Here is a 24,588-nt window from a genome sequence, read left to right as displayed (position 1 = left end):
AAGGACCAGGGCTGGGGCCCCCCGATAGGGAGAACCCCCCGCCGCCCCCCCTGGTCTTCCCACCCCCCACGGTTCTGCACCCCCCCCCCCCCCGAAACAACCAGGGCTAGAAACTTGCTCTTAATACGTCAAAACCCCCAGTTGTTGTACAGCCATCAAGGTCTGCATTTGGGGCCCCGGTTTATACTCTGCAGCACATGGATATTTCCAAAGTGCACACAAGTAATGGATCACCCTGAGCACAAACCGGTTCCATGCATCTTACTTTTGAGTCATAGGCTGACTGCTGAATGACTTCAGGGGCCATCCAAAACGGGGTGCCTACGAAGGTGTTCCTCTTAATCTGCGTATCGGTCAGTTGTCCCGCAACGCCAAAATCTGCAAGCTTAACGTCTCCTTGCTCGGACAACAACACGTTGGCAGCTTGAAAGGAGCAGAAAGTGGAAAACTCTTTTTAAAAACAGAAGGTGCGAGCACTTAATGGGAATTTGTCCTCACGCTTCTTTACATTTATACACACCTTTTATGTCTCTGTGGATTTTCTTCTCTGAATGAAGATAGTCAAGACCTTTCAAGATTTCCTTTAGCATTGTAGCAATCTGAAACTCATCAAATGGGCCAGCACGGAGCTTTAGGGAAAGTAAGCATTATTTCAAAAGTTGTTCTTAAAAAAAAAAAGAAAACTTTAGCCATTACCGTTTGCTAAGACATAAATTTACAATGAATCCAAAATGCCATCCTTTTTTCTTTTACCAAAGATGAGGCTTCCTTGAGAAAACTAAACATGTCCATTCCACAACTGCTTATCAAATCCCCGTTTGTCAACAGGAATAACACAAACAACTTGCAAACGCAGTGCAGCAAAGGAGAGGCGTCCCGGCTGTGGCTGCACTGTGCTTGCACCAGTGGCTCACAGCTTCTCCTTCCCTTCCTTTTACTTCTTGCAAGAACCGCCCTGGAAGGCTGCTGGGGCCGAGAGGCCGTGGCTGGCCAAAGTCACCCAGTGAACCCCAGGGCTGGGCGGGGACCAGAACCCGGCTCGCTGGACTCCCAGTCCGACGCTCTTCACCCCCAAACCACACCGGCTCGAACGAAGACGAAGGCTGCAGGGCAAAAAGCTGTGGCCATACACTGGTCGACGGAGCCGGTCTGATTAGAAGGCGGCTCCGGTGAGCGAGGATGACGCTTTTCCTCAACAAGGCCTCGTCCCTCAGTACCAGGAAGACATCCATCGTGCAGAGCTTGTGGCCGTCCACGGGCCTTTGGACTCCAGCCCCCACCAGCACAGCCTAGGGCGATGGAGGGTGGAGTCCAACGGGGTTTGGAAGGCTGCCGTTTCCCCACCTCTGCACCGAAGCAAACCTTGGTGAGGCCGACGAGGGCACCTTCGAGAAGTGTGTGCGAGTGCAGGGCCCCCCACTGGAAGCAGCACCGGCGGCTGCCACGGCTCCAGACAACCAGGCTGCGAGGACCCGGGAGGGGAGTAGAGGCGGTGGGCGCCGGCAAGCCCCTTCTGTCCCAACGAGGGCTGAAGTGTGCACGTTCGCAGCGCTGCTTGCACGGGGCATGTGTGCCAGCCCCACTTCAGTGTGCTGCTCAAAAGGGGCACTCTGGCAGCGATGCCTAACCAGCGCCGGCCTTTCGGGAAAGCAACTCCTCTGCAGCGCCTTTGCAATCTGCCCCCGGGCCCAACCAGAGGCTGCCGCAGAACTGCGCATGGCTTCAGACCAGTGGGGCGCGGCTTGCCCCGGGCGTTCGAGATTCTAGCGGGGAGGAACAGAAGCACAGCCGGTTGGGCGCAAGGCCTGTGAGCAGACGACTACGCAGAAGCAGGTGCTCAGAGCCTGGCGGGATGAAGCCACCGCTGGCCATGCAGCCAGCAAAAGCGTGAAGGCTCAGTGCTAATATTTCAGGAACTTCTAAGTGCAGACACTGAGGAGTGTTCTCTTACAGGAAAAGGGTGGGTCTTTGACACAGGGCTGTGGTGGAGCTGGACTGGAGGATAGGGGAAACCACACAGCACCACCCAGCGCCTTCTGCTGCCTCAGTCCCTCCTGTGCGGCATCCTTCGTGAAGGCCGCATTTGTCATAAGCAATGGGCCCTTTCATGGTCTCAACTCAAAGTGCCAAAAATGGAAAAGTCAGGTCAGTTTTAGCACATTAGACTGTTAGCTCCACTCCCAGGAACTGCTTCCAGGAGAACCGTTTTTGTGTATGTAAAGCTAACAAAACACCACACCTTTCACTTTCTTAACTGCACTGTTTTTTGATGGCAGCACTAAAAAGCAGAGAGTGCGCTCTGCTCAAATAGACTCTTTCTAAGGTGCAAGGCCATCAACCTTCAACCAAGCCCGTGTCTGCGAGGAGATGCCAGGTGTGCTGCAGGTACAGTTCTGACGAAGCGCTGTGAGCGAAGGGGCGGGCCAGCCGAGCAGGAAGCGCTCTGGACCGATCCCCTTGGGGGTCTCAGTCAGATCCACAACGGCTAAGCCTGCTGCCCATCTACAAATGGAAACCACCGTTGTCGAACAGACGGAGTTCTTGCAAAGAGAAGGGAGAACCGTGTCCGTAACATTTGTCCCTGAAGGTTCTTTGCAAAGCAGTAACAAAATTGCATGTCCCAACCCCAGTGGAACTTGCCAGCTGAACTCTCCAGCTAGAGTCCAGAGAAAATTCTGCAACGCTTGGAGCATGGAAGAACTGTGCTGGACTCGACCAAAGGTCCATGTCGTCCAGTATTTTGTTCACCCAGCAGCCAACTGGCTGCCCAGAGGACACTGACAAGCAGAACAGGTGGGAAACAAAACCCTCTGGCCCATGTTCCCCATCAAATTGTGTGCCCAGGCATACTGTCTCTGACACGAGGCAGCACGCAGCCATTGGGACTATGCCTGCCCCGTCATGTGTCCAATCCCCTTTTAAAGCCATTCAAAATGGTGGCTGTGCTCGAATGCTCGTGTGCTGTAAAAACCCTACAGCAATCCCACTAGGACCGCCACCTGCCACCGGAGTCCAACTTTCGCTATACTCTGAACAGATAATTAAACCCAGATGTAGACTTCTTGTGTAAATAATGCTTGGAAGCAACATCTGTTCCTCAAACAGGGATATGTGCAAAGCTAAAAATAAAGCAGCAACTGAGATAAACAGCAACTTACGAATGGTTAAGAAATGAAGCTGCTCTCCTCATGGTGAAGTGGGTGAGCCAATATTAGAAAGTGAAACGCCACACACAAGCAGGCGGGATACTTACCAAATCCAGCGCGGATCCCCCTCCTAAGTATTCCATTATTATCCATAACTTTGTGCCCTAAAAGTGAACGCAGATGGAGGATTAGGCTCGTCAAGAGGTCTTCCCAAGAGGACAGGCAGTGGAGGCACCGCTGGCAGCGCCCGTCTCAGCAGCCAGCCCCCAAAGCCCCAGCCTTTCCCCGCACTGGGTAGGTCTCCATTTGTGGGAGAGATGCAGACAGGAGCTCCACCAGCACTCGCTGCAGCACGTGCTTCGGAGCGAGCCCCCCGAGAGAGGGCCCGGGGAGTGGAAAGCAAGGTGAGGCAGCGCTGGGCCAGCACGGCTTTTGGAGACAGGCAAGGGAGGGGCGGAAGGGGAGAGAAACTCTGTCCTGGGCTCGCCCTCAACAGGCCGCATTCCTTGCAGGGGAGAACCTGCCACCACGAAGCACGCTGGGCGCCTCCAGGCCGGGAGCCTGGCTCGCAACGCTGGCCTGAGGCGGCAAGATCCCAACACGGGCGACGGCGATGACGGACACGGGCACGTCATCGTATTTCCTCCTCCTGGAGGTGTGAATTGTTGTCGCCTCAGCAATAATGTGGCGGGCACCTCACTGAAGGCCTGGCAGCCGTTTCCCCAAACCTAGGCTCCGCTCTGCGCTCACACACGCGACGTGAAGGCTGTCTTTGTGTGCCTTCTCAGGCATGCGGCCAAACCCAGCTCAGCAAGGAGGGCATCGTGACAACCCACATTCCCATCACACCCTGATTACGAAAGCCAAGTCCTGTGAGACGTGGGCCAGATGAAGCACACCTCTCCTAGTCAGGGCAGCAGGCACTGCTCAGGCCGGTTCTAATTTTTCAGGCTGAAAATGAGCCAAGCATTAACGTGTCCACGGGCACAATTGCACAGCTGGCAGGCGCTCTCTGGCCGGCCGCAGGAAAGGGCGGGCTTCCCGGGGCGTCTGGGAAGAGCCTTCCACGGTCCCAACGGGACTGTGCCCTCAATGGGCCCTTTTCTCTGCCCAGCACTGGTGCAGCTCCTTTTATGCCGGCGGTGTGTGGGGCAGGGACGGACTGGGGGCAGTCCAGACCTAGGCTGTTCCTGAGTCCCTCGTCCTCACAAGGAAGGGGGAAACTTTCAGGCTGCTGAACTCGGCCTTCTAAATGATTCCGCGAGCAAAGGACACGGCACGTTCAAAAGGCTACCGGCAGCAACTCTGGATTGCAGCTAAAGGTGAAATCCTGCGCAAGTTTAGGCAGAAAAATAGCTGACAACGCCTGATACGCTCAGTGGGGCAAGCTGGGAATTGTGGGCCTTTATTCCGTCTGAACATGCAGAAGGCTATTGCTCATATTCCTGGGAAAAGCAAACAGCCACCCTCTGAAGCGGTTATAAAAAGAGTTTTAAGAACTGGGGAAAGACCATGACCTGCAGTCCAGCGAGAAACTACAAGAAATAACTATGCGGTTAACAGGAGAGTTTCATAAATGGCTTTTTGTATTTTGCTTAGGCAGGAGTTGTGCAAAAACGCCAGTAACTGTAAGGTGACTGGAACATTACCTACTGTTAACGCGGCACAGAGGCTTTCATGCTACACAGCAAAGGCTTGTGAGTGAGGAGGCCCCTGAAGCCCTTGCCTGCAAACCCTTGAGAACTGTCGTATCATTACGGCTATTACCACGATGATCAGGAACAGTGAGATGAGGGTCAAACTGGGGATCCCACCGTGGACAGAAAGCTCTCGCTGACTGGGGCGGGAACTCTGTACTAGCAAGGCCCCGCAAGAAAGACACCAGACCGCAGGAGAGCTGCGGAGCTCTCTCGGGGGATTCTGGAAGGTCTCCTCTGTCGGCTGCACACCCTGCGTGCGGGGGTGGGGGTCACTGCTCCAAGCACCTTGCAGCCTGCATGCCAGCTGCAGCCTCTCCCAGGGACGGCAGGCCCGCACCCGCCACCCAGGGCATGGCTGCAACGCCATCCTGCATGGGCCGCCCTTGAAGCTTCCAGAGACTTCGACTGCTTCAAAAAGCAGAGGTCAGGCTTTTGCTTGGGGCTGCAGAGCACAGCATGTAACTCCCACTTAGGCTTCCTACCTTCTGCTACGCAAGATTCAAAGTGCTGGTCCTAGTTGTTAAAATTTCCTGCACAGGACTGCCTTGGATCAAAGCTGCTCTTGGTATCACCTCGAGAGACCTGGCAAAGGAGCACAGGGCCTTTCCTGCGTTGGTGTCGCTACACTGGAACGCTGGGACAGATGAAATTTGCCAGGCTCTTCTTTTTGTCTCTTTGGCCAGAAATCAGAGACACCTTTCCTTAGCAGGCATTTTCTTCGGCAGTTCTCGTGCAAGTTTTTACATGTAACCTCTTTTACCCTTGAGGCTGTTATAGAAAACACTGATAAATAAAAAGAGCTGCATTTTTATTTCCCTTCCCTGCTGCTTGAGTACCTGGCCTGAGAAACATGTCCGTGCATCTCAGAAGTTTGCATTCTTTGCTGTGAACCCACACCGCCCCCTGCAAAAGCCACTTTAATGCCTTTCAGCAATGCTCTGATCACAAGTTTTATTCCTTGGGACATCGGCCTCTGCAAGTGGACCGTGAGCTTCCATTTGCAGACAGAGGTCTCCATCCTGTGAAAGCGAGCTTGCTCTGACAGCGAAGAAGGTGCTCCGACAGGAAACTCCACATCTGGGACTCCCTGCTGTCCCCAGACACTCCAGAATGCCAAAGAAAGGTTTGTTGGCGATTTTCAGGACAGGGTTCTCACCTAAGGCTAAATTTTAACTGATCACCACTTTCCAAATGCGGACCAGAATTTGAGCACAACCTGAACAAGCAAATCAAGGTGCAGGACATTTGTGTTCCAAGCCCAGGAACTGAACAGAAGGTACTTTGTTGACAGTCATGAAGGTGTGGGCTGCACTCACACCACAAGAGCTGTTCCAACAGCCAGAAACCGGGAAGGAAAGCATGTGCTGCTTTTAGCGCCTTTCCCGGGCCCGGCTGTGCCAGGAAGAAAAGCCTGCAATGAGCACAGTTTTCAAGCAGATGCTGTGGTCACACAGATACCTTTGGAGGGCGAGAGTGTATTTGGAAAGGCTTACACAGAAGAAAAAAAGCACTGTGTTTTTCCAATCACGCCTCAAAGAAATCGCTCCTATACAGTGTAACTGGGCGTGTGCAGCTTTTGCCAAGGCATCCAAGGATACTTCTTACTGGCTACCACAGGCCAAGAAAGTAAATTCTGCCGTGCACAGGATATTATCACGTTGTGGAAATCTACAGCTATGAGTCTGCGTCTCACCCTGTCCAACCCCCCCAGCCCATTTAGGCCTGTAAAAGGGCTTTAAAAGAAAACCTTTCTTTTCACAGCTGTTTAAAATCCATGCTCCCATAAATGGGAGTTTTCTCCTTTCCTGAGTAGGGAGAGTCTTCGGAAAGCGTAGAAAGACAGGGGACGTTGAAGACCGTCAGGTCCAGAGTACAGGACTGAGGTCTCGCTGCAGAGGCAGAGAAATAATTGCCACTCCCCTGTGCAGGCAAAGGTCCTCTTGAGACCTTGTGTACTGCTTGATAGCGCACCGTTTGACAACCCGTTAAGTGAGAAGCAAAGTAACAAAATGACCCATTTGCAGATTTGCTTGGTCAACATCCCAAGCTAGGCTTCTTATTTCAGTCAGTGGCAAATGCAGACTCACACATGACCAGTATTAAACCACTTGGGAATGTATTGGCTCAGCACGTAGTGCCTAAAGATCAAAAAATAGCGGTGAGCCAATGTCCAGGCAGGAATATGTGATAGGCCTTCAGCTAACCTTACCCCAAGTTGCTTAGATCTGTGAAAGTTAGCACTGGCAATTTGAAATGGGCCCAGAAACGGACTGGAGGTGAGTGCAATTGCCCAGCAATTGGCAATAATTTGTACATGACCACCAATTCCTGGAAACGATCTTACTACCTTCTCTTGAACTAGTGGAAGGTTCCAGACTGTCTCCAAAAGCCTAAAAAGTCTTTACATGCTTGTCTCTTCCCCAAGCATGCTTTCTGCCACCTTTGTGGGCAACGAATGGTCTGGTGAAGGGAGGCGGCAAGTGTGCCCACACACAAGTTTAGCATTACGTGCAGATCAGTTTATGCATCATAAAGTCAGTAAAAATTGCACCACAAGAAGGAAAACTCAGCCAGCAAACAACTGAGAGGGTGCAAAACTCGAAATACCTTTAGCATTCCAAATCACTCAAAAAATCTTTAAACAGGAGTATGACAATCACAACGTGCCAGGCCCAAACCCTCTCCTTGGTCTCCAAAATGTGGCCACTTCAACGGATAAAAACCCTGGCAGCCCCCCCTCCCACAGACTCTCCCTCCTCAAGACACCACTTGCGCCTCCAAAGGCCATCCAGTACACGTGGGGCAAAAGTGTACATTACCTTTAAGTATGAACCGTAGTACTTCGTTACGTAGGGGCTGTCGCACTGGCTTAGAACAGTTATCTCTTGCTGGATGTCCTCTATTTCATCTTCAGCCTCCTCAAGGTCTATGATTTTTATGGCAACCACATGCTGCGTCCGATTATCGATCCCTTTGAAGACCTCTCCAAACGAACCTTTCCCAATGCGCTCCAGTTTTGTGAAAAGTTCCTCAGGATCTGCTCTGTGGTTCTGAAGAAAGCAGAAGGGTGAGAGGCAATGATATGATAGTTAGATGTCTGCCTTGCCACGTAGCTAAGACCTGGGTCGGGTTCAAGATTTCAATAAAGTGAGAGGGCTGCATAGGCTGCAGTGGTTCCATCCTGATATTCTGCACCTAAGACATTCTTGAAAGCAGGACCATGAAGGTGGGATCTCAAGACGTTGGCGGAAGTGCCTCTAACTTGTCCTTAACACCGAAAAACACCTCCTCCCATTTTACCTTTCAGGAAAGCCACCATTTTCTGTTTCTTTTTGTTACCAGTTTGTATCCCAGAACAGAACAGTCTTGGCTTGGTGCAGGGAAGTCCTCCAAATTGGGGCCAGGGGGCCTCTCTCGGGAGGGCATCCCTCAATGGGCAAATGCCCACTCATTAACAGCCATCCATGATAGCTCAAGGCACAGGAAGGAACTTTGGAAGGAGGGCCAGGGCCTTCGCACGGCCCGGGTCACGAAGGGCCTTGTAGATTAAGATGGGCACTCCGCACTGAACCCTCAAACCGCCAGAAGCCAGCCGAGATGGTGGAAGACAGATGTATGATGATCACCAGAGTGCACATGTCAGCACTCTCACCACAAATGCTATTTTGGGATGCATTGACAGAAGTAATACTTCCAAATCACAAGAAGTAGCAGTTCCCCTTTACTCCTCACTAGGCAGACCTCACCTGGAATACCGTGTCTAGTTCTGGGCATCGAGATTGAAGAAAGATGCAGGTAAGGGTCCAGTGGAGGGTGACAGAAATGACCCAGGGTTTGGAAACTCTGCCCTGTGAGGACAGACTGGGAGACCCAGGCATGTTCAGCCTGGAGAAGAGAAGACTGAGGGGGACATGATGTCCCTCCATAAGACCCTCAAAGGCTGTCACAAAGAGGAAGGCCAATATCTTTCTTGCTGATGCCAGAGTGTAGGACACGGAATAATCAAGTCAAGCTGTGACTACCCAGGTTCAGGCTGGGCATCAGGAAAAGCTTCCTCACTGTCAGAGCAATGGGACAGTAGAACCAGCTGCCCAGAGAGGTGGTGGGCTCTCCCACACAGAGACATTCAAAAAGAAGCTGGGCAGCCCTCTGAGTGGGATGGTGACGTGGTGTCCTGCAAGAGCAGGGGGGTGGACTTGATGGCCTTCATGGCCCCTTCCAACTCTTCCATAATTCTAAGCTCCCAGATGGTCTTTAAAGGCATTACTGTGATTTAGGCTGGAAATTGCTAGACAAGGGACACACCTGCCTGAACTGGTCACGAAACACGCTTTCCTGAAGACCATGTGCCTCAGGTAAAAGACTGCCCTACAGCACCACCCCAGCCAGAATGGGCTGGACACACCTGTGCCAAACAGAACTGGTCCCCAATCTTATCTGCCTGCAGCCTCAGTGTACCGGGCCTCATCCAGACCGTTATCATGGCTAGAAACCAAGGAATTTTTCCACTGCTTCACCTGCATCCAAAGAAAAAGAGGAACTGACAATACCAAACTCTAAATGACCTTCCTCATGGAGCATGGCAGAAAAGATCGAAGCTTGTGGGGCCCTCAAGAATACATGCCAAAGGGCCAATCAAAAATCCCCCAGCACTGCCTTCTGGAAACAGTTGTCCAGGTACGAGCTGAACCAGTATAACCTGGGGGTGAGGACCTTCATAGGCTCAGCAGCAATCCAGAGCAGAAGTGAAACAGTGCAAAGAAAACCTTCAGGCGGGCACAGCAGCAATGATGCACCGATGCCCTGCAGGATGTGTCCACTGTCTACAAAGCAGACACTTATTAAAGTACGACCTGAGGGCTTTGGAAAGATTACTGCAAAGTGCACAGCCAGCCCGGCATAAGATACTGACGGGAGAATCCTCCTTCATGTCTTTGGCAATGTCTAAATATGCACAAGGAAAAGCTAGAAAAATTAATACCCTTTCCAGAATTCTATTTCCTATGTTCTTGATGAGGCTGCAGCAAGAAGCCATATGGGTCTCACTTATCACTGCGCTGGAAGACGCAGAAGAAATTTCTTGGGAGAAAGTGCCACCAGTGCAACTAGGAGGCCACGGGGCACGTGCACGGCACGACCTGTGGGCAACTGCCGGTCACGTGGGTGTAGGAATGCACTGAAAACCCACAGCAAAGTAAGGTGCCCTGGGTGTGCATCTTCCATGCAGCTCTTGGATTCAGGATCTCCCCAGGATCTCTGCCCTCAAGGCTGAACGATGCTCTGCAAAGGTATTCCTGCATGATCCGACTGACTCTCCCAACGCTGAAGGAAAAAGATCCCAGGAGGCAGAAAACACCTCCTGCCCGGGAAAGGGTTCCTCTGAAAAGGAGAGGCAGCAATTTACACCTTTACCTCACCCTTCCTTCAGGGTGATCAGAGCACTATAATATCGATTATGCCTTTGGCCCATGGGCAGGGACAGCCACGCTCCTTTCTGTACATCACTCCGGGAGCCTTTTGGCTAAAGGGCAGTGCATTGGGGCCATGAACAAAACAGTCATGATAGTTATTATACCCCATGGATGCGCTAGGCTGAGAGGGAATGGCCAGCTTATCATCACCCAAATAAGCTTCACTCTGAATACCTGCTTGACCCGAAGCCCCCGCCCCCAATCTTGGTCTAATACTCTAACCACTCTAGCACACTGCCTCGTAGATGCAAGGCCTTGGCTGCCCAATTTGTCCTTTTTGAAGAAGGGCAGCGGCAGTTGTGCAACATTCCCAGCTTGCCTAATTTTTCCTCTTTAGAAACCAGCTGATAATTACACAGACGGTTTCCTCTGATTCTAAAAAAGTTCAACATCCTTCATGGAATTTTCCACTTCTGAATGTCCCTCTCTGCGCCGTCCCCCCGGCCCAAGGGCTGGATGCGCCCGGACAGGCCAAAGGCGAGGGCTCTGCAGCAAGAGAAATTCTGCCATGCCTGTAACTCACCTCACAGATAAGAAACCAGCGGGCTATCTGTGATTCCTTTCTTGTTACACTTATAAATAAGCATGCGTCCGTCAGTGCTCCAAACACTGGGGAATCAGGCAGCTTTTTCCAGAACTTATTTTTATCCTGTTTCAGAAACTAATTTAAAGACTGGCAGCAGCCAGTATGCAAACATCACCTCGGCTGAAAGAAAAATGGAAACATAACCAAATTCAGTAATTTACTCTTTAACATAGCATGAACCAGCCAAAGGGTGTTATTACAAAAAGATCCCTGGATGTTCTCCTCTATCTAATGCACTTTGCGGGATAAAGACCGGGAGTGAAGAGAATGGATAATGCAAAAAGCATGGGGGGGGGGGGGGTTGTTGGAGGCCTGGTCTGACTTTTGCATCTGGAAGATGGTTAGGAAGCAAAATGCATGCTCCTGGGCAGGCCAGTGTATGCTAACGCCAGGATGTGCCCTCCAAGGTTACCCTGGAGGACGACACGGAGATGCGCTGTGGCGGGTGGCTCACACGGGCAGGAACCGCTTCAGCCTTTCTAGCAAAACGAGCGCAAGGGGAGCTCAGACGAGCCCCAACACTCATGTGTGAATGTAGGCCAGCAACTCTCTGCAGCCACTCACTGACGCTGGAATCCATTCCCATGTTCTGGGTGGCAGAACCCTGAGTGCGCCACGTGTTCTGGGAGGGGGTGCGGAAGCGTCTCGGGCTCAAGGGCCACAGGCAGGCGGGGATGTGCAGGAAGTGGGCAGAAGCAACGCTCGGGGGCACTGCTCCCCTGCCCGCTTGCTCATTCTGGCGTTCCCTGCCCTCCGCACCGTGGACAGCCTCTGAAAGCCCAGAGAAGGGGTTGAGGCACTGAGGGGTGAGGCTGGGCTTGCCCTCCCCTCCTTGGCTGCGACCCCACAAAGGTCCCCCGTCACGGCGGCACATGCTCTCCTGGGCCTCCAGGTGCCAAGGTGCTGCTGCTCGGGAAGGCAGGTGGGGCGAGTCTGCAGGCACCCCCTTGCCCTGGCCCAGAGGTCCCCTGCCTCTGCTTTGTGGTCCACCCTTCCCTCACTTGCGCACAGACCTGGGGGAGGGCCATTTTAAAAAAAACAACATGGAGATCCAGCTGATATGGTTATATTTACAAACAAGACATGTAGCAGGCAAGACAGGAATTCTCCTTAAGCTCCAAAATAGCCGTGGACCGAGATCTTCATGGCCAAGATCGAGCTTTTCATGGGCCGAGATTTCAAGAGAGAATGGAGGCCGCGGAGATGCCGGGACAGGGACCCTCTCCTCCCCTTAGCAGGAGTTTTCCAGTGTCGCACCCTGTTCCTGCCCTTTGGGAGCCCATGAAAAGAGCACCTCTGTTTGTTGGGGATTCTGAGCTTCCCCGATTCAGCAGCATCCCTCCAAAAATACCACACCCGTTTTCACACTCCTTTCAAGAAGTCTCCGGGCTCCTCCATGTTGGTAGTTAAGACTGTTACTGGCATCTTTGTGACTGGGCCTATTTTACAAATTCACACAGAGAAGAGTTTGTTCTCGAAAGGAACTACACTAAAGAAGCCAAGCCTCCAGTACACAGCAGAGGTAAGTCCTGCCCCAAGAGTTAGAGGGGACTTTACACTTCCACCCCACTTCTCTCTTGAACGCACATTTTAATTTAAGCCAACAGTTGAATTCCAAGTATCTGCTCTGAAACACTCCGGTGGCATGCAGGACAGCTGTTAGGCTTCTACTTGCAGAATGAATAATTCTGTGCTATTTATTCTGAGGTCACAAGAGGCCGGAAAGGTTCTTCCTTTAGGAGATTAAAATGATGTTTATATCAACAGTGCACCCAAACAGGGCAGCAGGAAGGGAGCTCCGGATGGGGCTGGGAAGCTTGTTTAACACAGATCTCATGCCAACACCTGGGCTCCTCAGAATAGCCCTGACCAAGCCGCATTCTTTCAGCCTCAGGTTTTATTCTGCAAAATGAGGATAATACTGACCTATCTTATAGAAAGATTACAAGAAAGTCTGTGTAACACTTGAACACTTGAAAGTGCTAGATAAACTCAAAATGTTTCTAAAAACCTAAAAGGCCAATAAAACCACATCAAGACTTTTTAAAAAGAAAATGCAAGAATGGACAACACAACACCAGGCTCATGGCTATGAATGTGTGTCAAAGGCGGAGAGTTGTTACTAGACAACAGACCTGGAAGGGATGTGACAGCTGCCTTTTGAGCAACACAGTATTTCCTAGAGAAATCCAGCCCCCCCCCCCACCCGAGGAGCCTCCAATTGCACACATCCACCAATCCGTTGAGTGTTTTCTTCCGTCATCCCCCCGCCCACATTTTAAAATGCTGAAATGCCCCTTCTAAATCTCGGCTACTAGCAGAAGGGCTTTAAGCCAAAAAAGGTTGGTATTTTTAACACTTCAGCCCCACCCCTTTTGCTTTCAGCGCCAGCAACCGCTGGAATGCAGTCCCCGCAGCTTCTCCAAAATGGAATCCAGCCACCAGGCTGAACAAGACTCTGCACCCCTGGTCTATTTGGTGCTTCCGTTTTGATGAAAAAGGCAGCGCCTATTTTGTACGCCAGAGAAGGGATTGCTTCCATTGTGTTCAATTAATAAATATTTGCCAAGGGTTCAAGAGCAGTTGCCATGTCGATACCTTTGCTGCAATTCTTTTGAGATGAGCCACTGCCCAATAACCCTGTGATTCTAGCTGGGGAATTCATACCTCTTGCATGAACTGATATTCTATTGTCTGCCTTTGTGGCACTCCCACATACTACCCTAATGAGCTGCAGAAAGCTTAATTTGCCAACTCATTTTGGTGAAGTACCCTGGTACAGGCTCTCTGGCACTCAAAGAAGCTGGTACAAGCACCCTTTTGTTCAATCGCTGCTTCTCTTACTCAAATACCTACAGGAGAGAGACCAGAATGAAAACCCAAAAATGAAACCCAAGTTGCACAAGGCAAGCCCTTGCTTCAAACACCGAGTTGCTGAGGTGGATGAACTGCCTCTACGCGGGTGAGGAAGCAAAGTGTGGGGAGCTTGCGCTTGCCACCAGGAAGCCTCTCTCTATTCTTCATGTATCACCTTCCGCTAATTTACTTCTTCCACTCATTTAAATCCTCTGCGAAGAGAGAAATGCAGAAACAGAGCGAGTGAGAAGCGGTGTCCTGGGCCTTCTAGTCTGACCCCCTGCTCCAGCCGGCTCCGCTCATGATGTGCCCACCATGTGCATGGCCAGCCTATCCTCCGGCACCCTCACCTATGGGGCTTCAAAAAAATGTTTATGGAGAGTAAACCATTTAGTAATATTTAGGGGCATCTTCTGGAGAGCTCACAGTTTCCCAAATACAACATAATGTGTTTTTATTTTGGCTGGTGTTGAGAAGCCACAAATAACAAAGAGCTACTCTGGCAGGAGACTAGCATTCTATATTGCTGAAAATATAGACCTGTGAACCCTGTGAAGCCACGTGAAAGACACAGGATGGCAGAGGGAAAACTGGAAGCAACAAAGCAAGAGTGGACAACTCCACGCTGCCAGAAAAGCCAGGCCATGGTACGCGGCAAAGCAGCAGCCGATGCCAGGCCTGGCACATCAGCTGGGGTTGTTCTCCGGCTTGCCAACAAGATGGAGGAAACCTGGTAGAAGCACCTCTGCTAGGAGCAGGGAGACCCTCAGCTTGCTTCAACCTTGGCACCTCCTCGCTTCACATTACATGCACATGGCATGCAGATGTTCGTGACGTGCTCTGATACCCATGAGTGGTCCCTGAGATACTGAACCTTTACGAGTTCCAGAAATCATGTCACTTGCCTGCACTTCTGCACTTCTAAATACAGCAGCTGAACTACCTGGGTAAGTCACTGACTTTGGCGCTTCACACCCAACACTGCTGCACCTGTGAGTAGCAGAAGTTCAGCATGTGCACAAACTATTCCGTCAGCTACAAAACAGGGGCCCTCTTTGCCGTCTCTGGCCGGCAGTGAGCAGCCTACACAAAATTAATTTGTGCTCTCAAGTCTAACAAGCAAACAGGCCCCAACATCACAGAAGCACCAATCAAAGTTTAACATCTGCCTGGCTGCTTCAGGGGTTACACTGGAACTTGACTGTCTGAGGCGGCAAATTAAGAACAATTCTTTTACGTTCCTACCAGTCTGTATCTTTTGTGCACACCCACTTCAGTCAACACTGTTTGATCCTCCCCACCATGAATGCAAATAAACTGGAACTCAGAAGGAAAGAAGTGCTCTTTTTCCCCTGACAAAGCAGTGTTCAAAGCTTGCTCGTGCTGCAACAGAGCAGGAATATCAAGAAGCACATTACTGTTAACACGAAACACCCTACTTTCATAAAACACACAGCAAATCATTATCCTTCATTAAACCAAGGCACGTAGTCTGCGCATTCAACTGAATAAGGATTTCTCCCCTAGTTAAAGAAGTTTTCTAATGGGACTGATACTCCAGCACTAAATATATTATGTCAAAGAAAACCCATTCTCAGGATTACAGTGCTGGCGCTCTCAATCGGCCGGCAGGGGGACAAAAAATCTAAAACAAGCCCCTCTTTGTTGTACCTTTTTACATGCTAGTTATTTCTGTGACTCAAGCTACAATTACCCTCTCGACAGGTACACATTCAGAATCTTGTTACTCATTTTCTATTTCCTTAAGACTTCAAAAGATTCTGCAGTCATAAGTGAGCAACAACTGTACATTTCATTTAAGAAGTTTGATATTACCACTTCCACAAATACAGAAAACCATAGTGATGCCGGTACACGTGCATTTGTTAAACGTTACATATGGATTAAACATCCATTATTGTTACCAAGGCTTTAGAATACAAACAAATAACCCAGAGCCCACCGGGTCACCAGGCTATACCTCCAATAAGCCCCAACCCACATCACCAATTGACAGGGGATATGGGACTTGCAATCTAAAGCATCTGGAAGGCATCAGGAAGCCTACTCCTGCTTTGGAAAATATGCACTTTTTTCATTATTACAACCCATTCGGAAAATGACTTTAAAAATAGTACTCCACTGACCAATTCCCCAGGGTCAAGATCCACCTCTAATTTCCTGCTGGGAAAAAAACCGTATTTTTTGGCTATCTTAAACTCCAGCCAGACCCGAAGAACCAACACAGGCCAATGGCAACCTCTGAATTCTATCCCACCTCTTGCAAGGAACGGGCTGCCAGTCTGGTTCTGCCTTGTGTAGACATGCCAGAAACAGCGTTTGAAATGGAAGGTTTCGACTAAGGATTTAATGATGACTAAACATTATTAGTTCTGTTCAGAAGTGCAGCAATGTGAGCTAGTGCATTGTGAGGCCCCTCCTCTTTTTGGAAATTTCTGTCCCCCTCCAGGAGCACACTGGCAACACTGCAATCTCCTAACCCAAAGCAGTTGCATAAGAGGAAGACTGCATGGGGTGTCTCTGAAGTTATCTGGTGGAACATCAACAGCCACAGAGCTGAAAACCCTGGTGCAGATAATCACTGAGGGACAGCTCTCTCTCCTACTAAGAAGTTATGTGGAATATACTAGACAGGAAATCTTTATGCAATGCTAGGTTCTATTTGCCAATGTAAATTTAGATTCCTTAAGATGTAGCTGCACCTGTACACAGAGTGTTATTCATTGATCTATCAGTACACGATCCTAGAAATGCTAATTTGTTAAATCTGCTTCAATCAAACCATTCCAAGCAAGGCAAGCATTCCCCCTCACAGTTACGACTACGGCCCCTGGACTCCTAAAGCTCTGAATTTCCATGGTGCATGTCATAGCCGGAGTAGGCCTTGCTGAGTCTTTAAACAGGTAGCTACAGGTCAAGTGGAAATTCTAATTCTCCAAAAAGACAACGCCTTCTTCCGGGAAGCCTCGCATAGCATCCCGCCTACTCAGCCGGGCCTTTGATGAGAGCACCGCTGGGCGTGTGGCTGGCAAGCCCACTGGATGGGACCTTCTCAACTTTACTGGCCAGGCAAGGGGGTTCCCTTAACCTGGTAATTTATCCAGCAAACTTCCTCATGATGTTTAAAAGGCCAGATGGAAAACCACCACCGCCACACGCTGTTCTAAAATGGTTGTAATACAGATAACAACTTTTCCACCTCCCTCTTGTGGCTGCCTCCAGTTTGCACAACATACTACGATGCACTGTGACTGATCAGCCCTGACGGCTGTCCTGCAGTACAGATTGGGTGCAGTTCCTGTAAGTTTACTTCCTTTTCACAGACAAGATACCCCAAGAACCCATGGCTTTCCTTAGGATTGTTCCAAGATGGCTTGTTAGGCTGGCAGGGCAACTTCATTCTGGGTTGTCAGGAATGGCTACCGAGCGGGCCAGCAAGAGCGGCAAAAATTCCTGCTGCTCCTGATGAGCTTGTTAGAGCCATGGCCTTCCCTCCTCCCTCTGCTCCTAGCAATAAGGAAATGTCCCAGAAATGTTCAGAACTGCTCTCGCGCAGGTGTGCAAGAGCGACTGACTGGCCCTGGTACATTTGAGCCATTTGCACCACCGTTTCTGCACTATTTCCACCCAGGTGTACTGCTCCACTGTGGAGATCTCAACCACTCTGTACTGCTCTGTAACCCACACACATGTCCGACAGCCAGCAGCAAACGGCAGTGACCGGCGGGGGGCGGGGGGAGCAGAGAGTGGCAGCAGGGGCAGCTGCAGGGGAAAGCGCTCTGGGGTGGCTGGGCTCATTTCACAGCTTTCCAAAATGATGATGCGGCTTTCCAAAAAAGAAAAAAAAAAGTTCACTAGTCAGCAAGGGAAGCCCTGAAGGAAGTAAGGTGTGCTTGGCTAAGTATCAGGGAGGCAAACTTGCATTTAGGTGCAAGAGCACACGACCCCAATTTTTTACCTTTAAAAAGCTTGAGATTGTGTTCCCACGTGTTGGAAATTCCCTTTGCAATCGGATGTGCTGAGGCAGGGCTGAGAAAGCAGAGCAGAGGCGCTCAGCACGCCGGTGCTCTTCTAGCCATATTGCACGGTGCAGCCTTGGGATTCCCTGGCAAGGGAAGCAAGGATGAAACACTAAGCACTGAGAAGGGGAGGAGGCTGGCAGGCAGGCCTCGAGACTGGACAGGCGGTTTTGCGCTGCGGCACGTGAGTGGAACTCCCTGAATTTAATAATGAAGGGTTTGCAAGCATGTTGCTGCATTTGTAAGGGCCTGGAGCACAAATGCCACCCAACAATCTGGCTGGGCAGGAAGAAGTTCCTCTCAGCAATTTGCCATCCCAGCTGCTAACTGCAGGAAGTGTGTGGATGAAGCCCCCGCTGCAGCGGCACCAGCAATATCTGCCATCGCCAAGGAGCTGCACAGACAACACTCTCGTGGATCCCCATGGAGATAAAAAAACTAAAGGGAAACAGGGAGAAAGATGGTTCTTCCACACACAGAAACGGCTCAGGGTCCCACACAGCCCATGGCGGGTCTCACATGGGCCTGGCTTAACCTTATCTAGCACTTCATTTCAATTTCCAGAAATATAAGCAAAACAGATGTTCTGATTTCGCAGATGTGTACACACTGGTACAAAAGACTGAACCATTGGTAAGCTGGAGCCCAGCTCCTAGAATTCGATAATGGACTGACCTCCTCTGTGTGAAAGGGAAGGAAAGGGGTGATATTCCTTGCATTAGGAGAGGCGACTGCTGCAGCCTCCCTCGGCCTTGCTGCAAATGGGATTCTGGATGAGGTGCCCTTGGACTGAACTAGCAAGCCTCTCTTTATATTCCAGGAAAGCATAAAAGAAACACCGGCCACACGGAAGGGGGCCAGGGCTATTATTTCAATTCTGGCTTGCTGGGAAGAAGCAGGTGTGCTGCAGGGAGCATGTGCCAGGCCCCTTCTCCACCTGGAGGGGCTGCAGTTCAGCAAGTGCTCTGCGTGCTCCAGAGCTGATCCTGGCATCTCCAAGGTGCAGACAGAAAGGCCAACAATCCTGGGCTAATAAACCAGTAAGCCCTGTCAGTAATCCTGGGTGAAGTAAGTACCCCCCTATACTCTCCCTAGCAGGTGCGGCTAAACGAGCAAGAGAATTTTCCTCTGCAGGTTGCTTTGTGTGAACTTTAAATGGGCGACTCACACTTATCTTAACCCTAACAAGCCAACAATATAAGCCAAGGTCTGTTCCTAGCCTACGACTCTGGCTTGTTTGGAGACAACAGACCAGGGTTCCTGGTCCTGATGTCACACTAACAAACTATGGATGGAGGAGCCCTGGCATGTTTAGCCACTCCTCCTGACAGTGCAGCCAGGGAGGGGGACTAAAGCACACACTCTAACATGCGTGCTCATTCATGACGCGGCATCTGCACTTGGGCCTCCATGGCTTCTCGTGCTTAGGAATTACCTGGGCGATGCGTAAGACGAAGACTAGACTGTTTAAAAGAACTCACAGCGTTCACAAAACATTAAGCTGCTGCCTCATCAATTCCACCTGAGGCAAGTCCAACATTACGTGGCACCAGTCACAGGTTCACACAAGCAAAGCTCTCCCACAGTGCTAACTTCAACGTAACTATCTGTGCATTGTCATCCTCAGAACCACGTATACTTGCTGAAATTGAGCCACAAGCCCTTCGACTCCATTATTTCAATGAAGTAATGCTCTTAAAATAACTAAGCTGGCTTCAATATTGGTAATAATTAGAAGTGGACAAATCCATGTATATCTTTTAATCACATAAATGCCCCTTTCTTTAACAGGAGCTTGAAGAAAAAAGGTGGTCTGAGGAATACTTTTTATTCTGCATCCAACAATCGAAGGAATGCTTGCTTTTATCCTATCTGCCTACATGTAGAAAAATAATTCAAAGGAAATATTTTATTATCTTCAGCTATATAAAAGTGAAGCAGAGAAAGATATTAAGATATTATACACGTATAAATTAAGGGATCTAGGTTAAGCTAGCAACAACAGTAAAGTGACAGGAAATATGGTATTATGTAAAGTTTATTGTCTTAACAGTAGAGCAAAGTGCTCTAAGGAACTCCACAAGGTTCTTCCTAGAACTCAGAACAGCTCAGAACGATCAGAACTTAAAAGGAGAAAGTCTATGAAACATGGAGAACAAACATTTTAAGATTGGAAGATGGAAAACTGGCTTTCAACTTGCCTGTAGCTATTTGTGTGTTCACCTGGTAAAGAGGACAGCTTCCAGTTAAGCAGGTAAGGAGGCTTCTATAAATTGAAAAAGGGTACTCCCACCTGCGCTGCCCTCAGGCTGTCCTGACACAAACGTCCTGGGCTAATCAAACTTGTAACAGGCTATTAACATCTATGGACATTATTTACCAAAAGGTATTTATGACAAACAAGCCTGACTAATGAATGATGCAAATTACTGCAAACCTTTTTTTTTGGATAACAATGTGTAAGAATGCATTTGCTGGGGAAACATTTAAGTGAGACTGCATCAGCGTTAAGAACATATTTTGCTATTACTGAGAAATTCCACTCACAAAATTCCTCTAAACTTGTAAGTTTCACGGAACTGGGGGGAGGTGGTAAAGAAATGCTATGTATAATGCTTAGCATAAAGAATCATTACCGCTGATTTTAGTTTTTGTCTTGACTGGTTTTAATTCTACCTTGACAGTTTGAGTTGCATCTTAAATGGAATTTATATAAACTGTTTTCTTGAACTGGCTTTAAGTCTAGAATGCAAGTTTAAAAAATAATAATGAATTGTCTTTGCAAGAGTTATTAGCAATGGGAAGATGGGTTAAGCATATGCATTTTATGCAATACAATATATAATTTAATTTGTAAACCCACCAACTGTAAACTTTACCTTGGAAAACTGCAGTATCAAAGAGCAAAGAATGGCTAAGGCATTCATAGTAAAAAAATAAAAAAATCAACTAGTTCCAATCCTTGACCACCAGCATTTCTTGAAGCACTTTTGATCCTATTCAAAGCTTGACGTAACAGTCTATATCTCCCATCTTTCTAGATCTTGTGGGTTGGAAAGACGATGAGCTAAAAAATCAACATCTGCATCCAGGATTAACCTTAATGATATATGTGGAAGAACATCAGAGACCAACTTTCCCAACAAGAACAAGTCAGCCTAAAAGTAAAAACATGTAAATCAATACAATAACCAACTAGACGTGATTTGTGAAGTATCTCTTTGACCCCTGTAATGAAAACCTTTGAGTGGAAGGCAGCCCTGATCGCTATATTTGTTGCAGATCAAAGAAATAAACAATAAATACAATGAGACAGCAACAAAATGAAAATGTGTCTGTTTCCAAGGCTGACTAATTCCTCTATAGCTTCCAGGAAAGCACATTTTTGTCCTGTATGTGCCACCGAATTCCTGGCTTAAAGCCCCCCATGCATTCCTGCAACATTAACTACTAGACATTCACAGAAATTAAGGACATCTTGCTCTGGATATCTTGCAAATGACAGCTTCTACAATGCTCATTCTAAGCAAAGAAAATCAACAGGCATTTTCTGTGCATTTGGCTCTTATTGCATTCACATTCCAATAAACGGCGTTGCTACTTCTACAGAAGTACTGCAATGAAAGCCGGTGATTTAGCAAACAGTACCTAGAAACATGTATGGAACTATTAAATTTGCTTTCAGGGAGACAGGCTGGGTGTTATTTATTAAATAAAAGTAAGAGGTGGATAATGGGAAGCAGGAAACTGTGAACCGCACTCAGTAGCAAGACAGGAATCTTGTTTTTTTGGATATCCATTTTGTTCTTTCTTTGAAGAATTTTTTAAAAGTCCAACAACAAGCAGCCTTGAATTTGGATGGGGGGAAATTCAAGCACAAAACTTTGTCCAGCATGAAACTCACTGCCTGGACAAGTCATTAACCCAGCCAAACAGTTTGCATGCAGGCCTAAAGTTACTATGGAGCAGTCAACCAACTTACATGAACAACAAACCAAACTTTGGCACTTCCTCTTTTCGGATGGTGTCATTCATTCAGTCACTCACTTCCTGTTTCACTAGCATCCAAACCATCAAAAAGTTTTACACTCAAAAAGTTTCACATTCGCTATTCAAACCATGGCTTCCAACTCTGATTTAGAGGGCAAAGCTTTGTTGATTGGGATTAATGGCAAATGATTGCATAAGGAAGTGATCTGGAGGTGAGAAACTGGAAAAGAAAGAATATTAAAGCCTGAGGCCTGAACATCAAGCCACTGTTTACTATGACATAAGAATCCTTGACAAAGGAAGAAAGCAAGGAAAACTGCAACAGAGGAGACTAGGGTAAACATTTAACAGGAGACTATTAATGCAATACACTCCAGTTGTTAAAAACGCTCCCTGAAGCCAACACATTTTAACTTGCATACTCCCAAATATTCCGTCCTGCTTACCATCCTGATTGATGACTTACAGTGCACCCTCTAGGCGTGCCTACTGACAAGCAAAATCCATTGAGTTCAATAGTACTTTCAGGAAAGTGGGTACAGGATAGCAGTGCAATCTAAAGTCCCAAATCACAACTGAGATGCTACCTAAACTTTGTAATATACCCATTGCACAGTACAAAAACCCCCTTGTTTCTTTTTCCATATTGCCATAAATGGTTGTAGTTGTAGCTGTGCAGTTTATTCCTGGCATCACACATTATTTTTGTAGGAACAAAAAAAATTCCCTCCCTGCTTCACATATTATGTTTTAAAATCGCACCATCGCAGCGAGCTGGACTTGACAAAATATGATGAAGTTGAAAAGAAATAGCAAATGGTTAATATATTAAAGTTCTGAAATAATGCTTTGGGGAAATGTTGTTTTGGGAAATGTATGTCTGAATGGTAACAATGGTCCAAAAGAGGAGCAACCCACTTGCCTTGGAAAGATCCCAAATTTAAAAAAGAAAAAGCAAGGCTTCTGTGCTGCATTACAACCATCTATCAAGGAGCTCATGTGAATACTTCTAGACTAACTTTTGGTGACCAGCTCTTTGATGCATGAGATGGAATTAGGGAAAAATGAAAGTAACTGGTGGGTTTGTTGACCTTTTCAGAGTAGTTAGATTTGGAAGACTAAAAAGCCCAAGGGGATCAGAACCTTTTGATCTGTAAACAGGCCAGGAGATAAAACTGACCATCAAATGGGGACCCCAACTAGTAAAGCATACTCAACCTGCCAGAGGGCTTCTTCTGTCTTTTTTTAAACACAATGCCTTCAGATGGGCTTAGCGCCATTACACACACGTCAAGCAGATTAGAAAACTCACTAGAGGGGAAAATATCACCCCATCCATACACAAATTAGTTCCAGGAGACTAGCTGTGTTAGTCTGTGACAGCAGAATGACAAAAAGCATTTCCTTTATTTAAATCAATGTGTCCACTGAGGGAGCTAAGGGATGCCCAGATGTAAATTTCCCCTTCTGGTGCATGCAGTTAAAACTCCATGCTAGCCCCAGCCCCAAATTCCTTACCCTCCTTCATCTAGGGAGTCCTATCAAGGAACACACATGCTTTAACAACATTATCAAGCATTGTAATCACACGAAGTTTTCCATGCTCCAAGATTGTAAACTGATCAAATAAATCCTGCTACATTCTTAAGAAAACAATCCATTTCAGTGCTCCCAACAAAGCATGGCACTTCCTTTAAAAAAACCAAGCGAGAGAAAGCCCAGCCCAGCTTTTTTTCCCAGACCAGAGGGAGAGTTTGACTCAAAGGACAAGGTGGGGTCATTCACTGCAGGATAAGCAATGAATAAGTGCATTAACACGTTATTCTAAGCCTGACCAGGACTCCTTCGGGTGGGACTTAACAGCATCAGCTTCACCGCTCTGGCACAAACATTCCACAACCAAAGGGAGCTTTTCAGACACAAACTAGACTTCCTACAAAGAGGCAGCCTATTACAAAAAAGTGACCATGCCCTATGCACACCCAGCTTCAACAATTACCTTTGGCCACTCCGGTTACTCAGGTGCACAACTGGAAGTGCTAAAGACACACTGCCCCCCCCCGCCCCGAAGGGCTTCCAGAACGGCAGACTGACCCCATTTGAACCTACCCCCGCATGGCCTCGATCACGGCAGAGAGCAAGCCCTTTTTGCAATGTCACCCTTCCCGGACTTGCTTTCCAGTGCCGCCAGCCCTCCGCTTGAGGAACCAGCCCTGGCGCCGCACCTAAAAGCGCATTCAGGCCCAGGCCACTGGAAGCAGGTCGGGGCCGGGCAGCGGCCAGGGGCCGTGCGCGCCCACGCATGTGGAAGCCCCGCCAGGGCAGGGAAGGAGCCTTACCTGCATCCCGGGCACCTGCACGGCCACCGGCGAGTGGGCCATGGCGGCCTCCGTCCTGCGTCCTGCCTGCGCGCTCTGGCCCCGGGGGCCCCGATGCGAGGAAGCCGACGCCGCTGGAGGAGGAAGCTGGCGCGCCGCTCCGGCTTCAGCTGCAACAGGGCCTGCACGGGGGGGGGGGCGGGGAGGAGGAAGCGCCGCACTCAGCCCTTCCGCGTCACCTTGCTCCGGCTCTTCCCGCGGCCCGCGCGCGCGCCCGCGCCCCCCTCCGCGCGCCCCTCGCACAAGCCCGGGCCTTGGCCCAGCCGTGCTCCCCGTCCTAGACTGAGGGACCGAGCAGCCATCACCCGCGGCCCCAGGGCATCCCTGCAGCTCCGCCAGCCCCGCGGCAGCCCCTCCGCCCGCCCGCCCCGCGGCAGGCCCGGCCCGGCCCGCCTCCCCGCGCCGCCCCCGGCCCCGGCCC

At 49.2% G+C, this 24,588-nt stretch overlaps 1 protein-coding gene across 1 annotated transcript in view; it reads right to left on the bottom strand.

Annotated features, from left to right (window-relative positions):
* Positions 1 to 24,288, bottom strand: part of STK26 (serine/threonine kinase 26) — a 30,958-nt gene extending 6,670 nt beyond the window's left edge. The window contains 5 exon segments of the mRNA XM_044452703.1: positions 221 to 423; positions 521 to 629; positions 3,254 to 3,310; positions 7,666 to 7,896; positions 24,129 to 24,288. Coding sequence (XP_044308638.1) covers positions 221 to 423; positions 521 to 629; positions 3,254 to 3,310; positions 7,666 to 7,896; positions 24,129 to 24,170 — 642 coding nt within the window. The 5' untranslated portion in view covers positions 24,171 to 24,288.
* Between the last annotated feature and the right edge of the window lie 300 nt (positions 24,289 to 24,588).

This window comes from Varanus komodoensis, unplaced genomic scaffold, assembly GCF_004798865.1.
Source record: "Varanus komodoensis strain SLA01 unplaced genomic scaffold, ASM479886v1 scaffold74, whole genome shotgun sequence".
Taxonomy (NCBI): domain Eukaryota; kingdom Metazoa; phylum Chordata; class Lepidosauria; order Squamata; family Varanidae; genus Varanus; species Varanus komodoensis.
The sequence above is the reverse complement of the archived record's forward strand: the minus strand, read 5'-3'. Positions and strand labels throughout refer to the sequence as shown.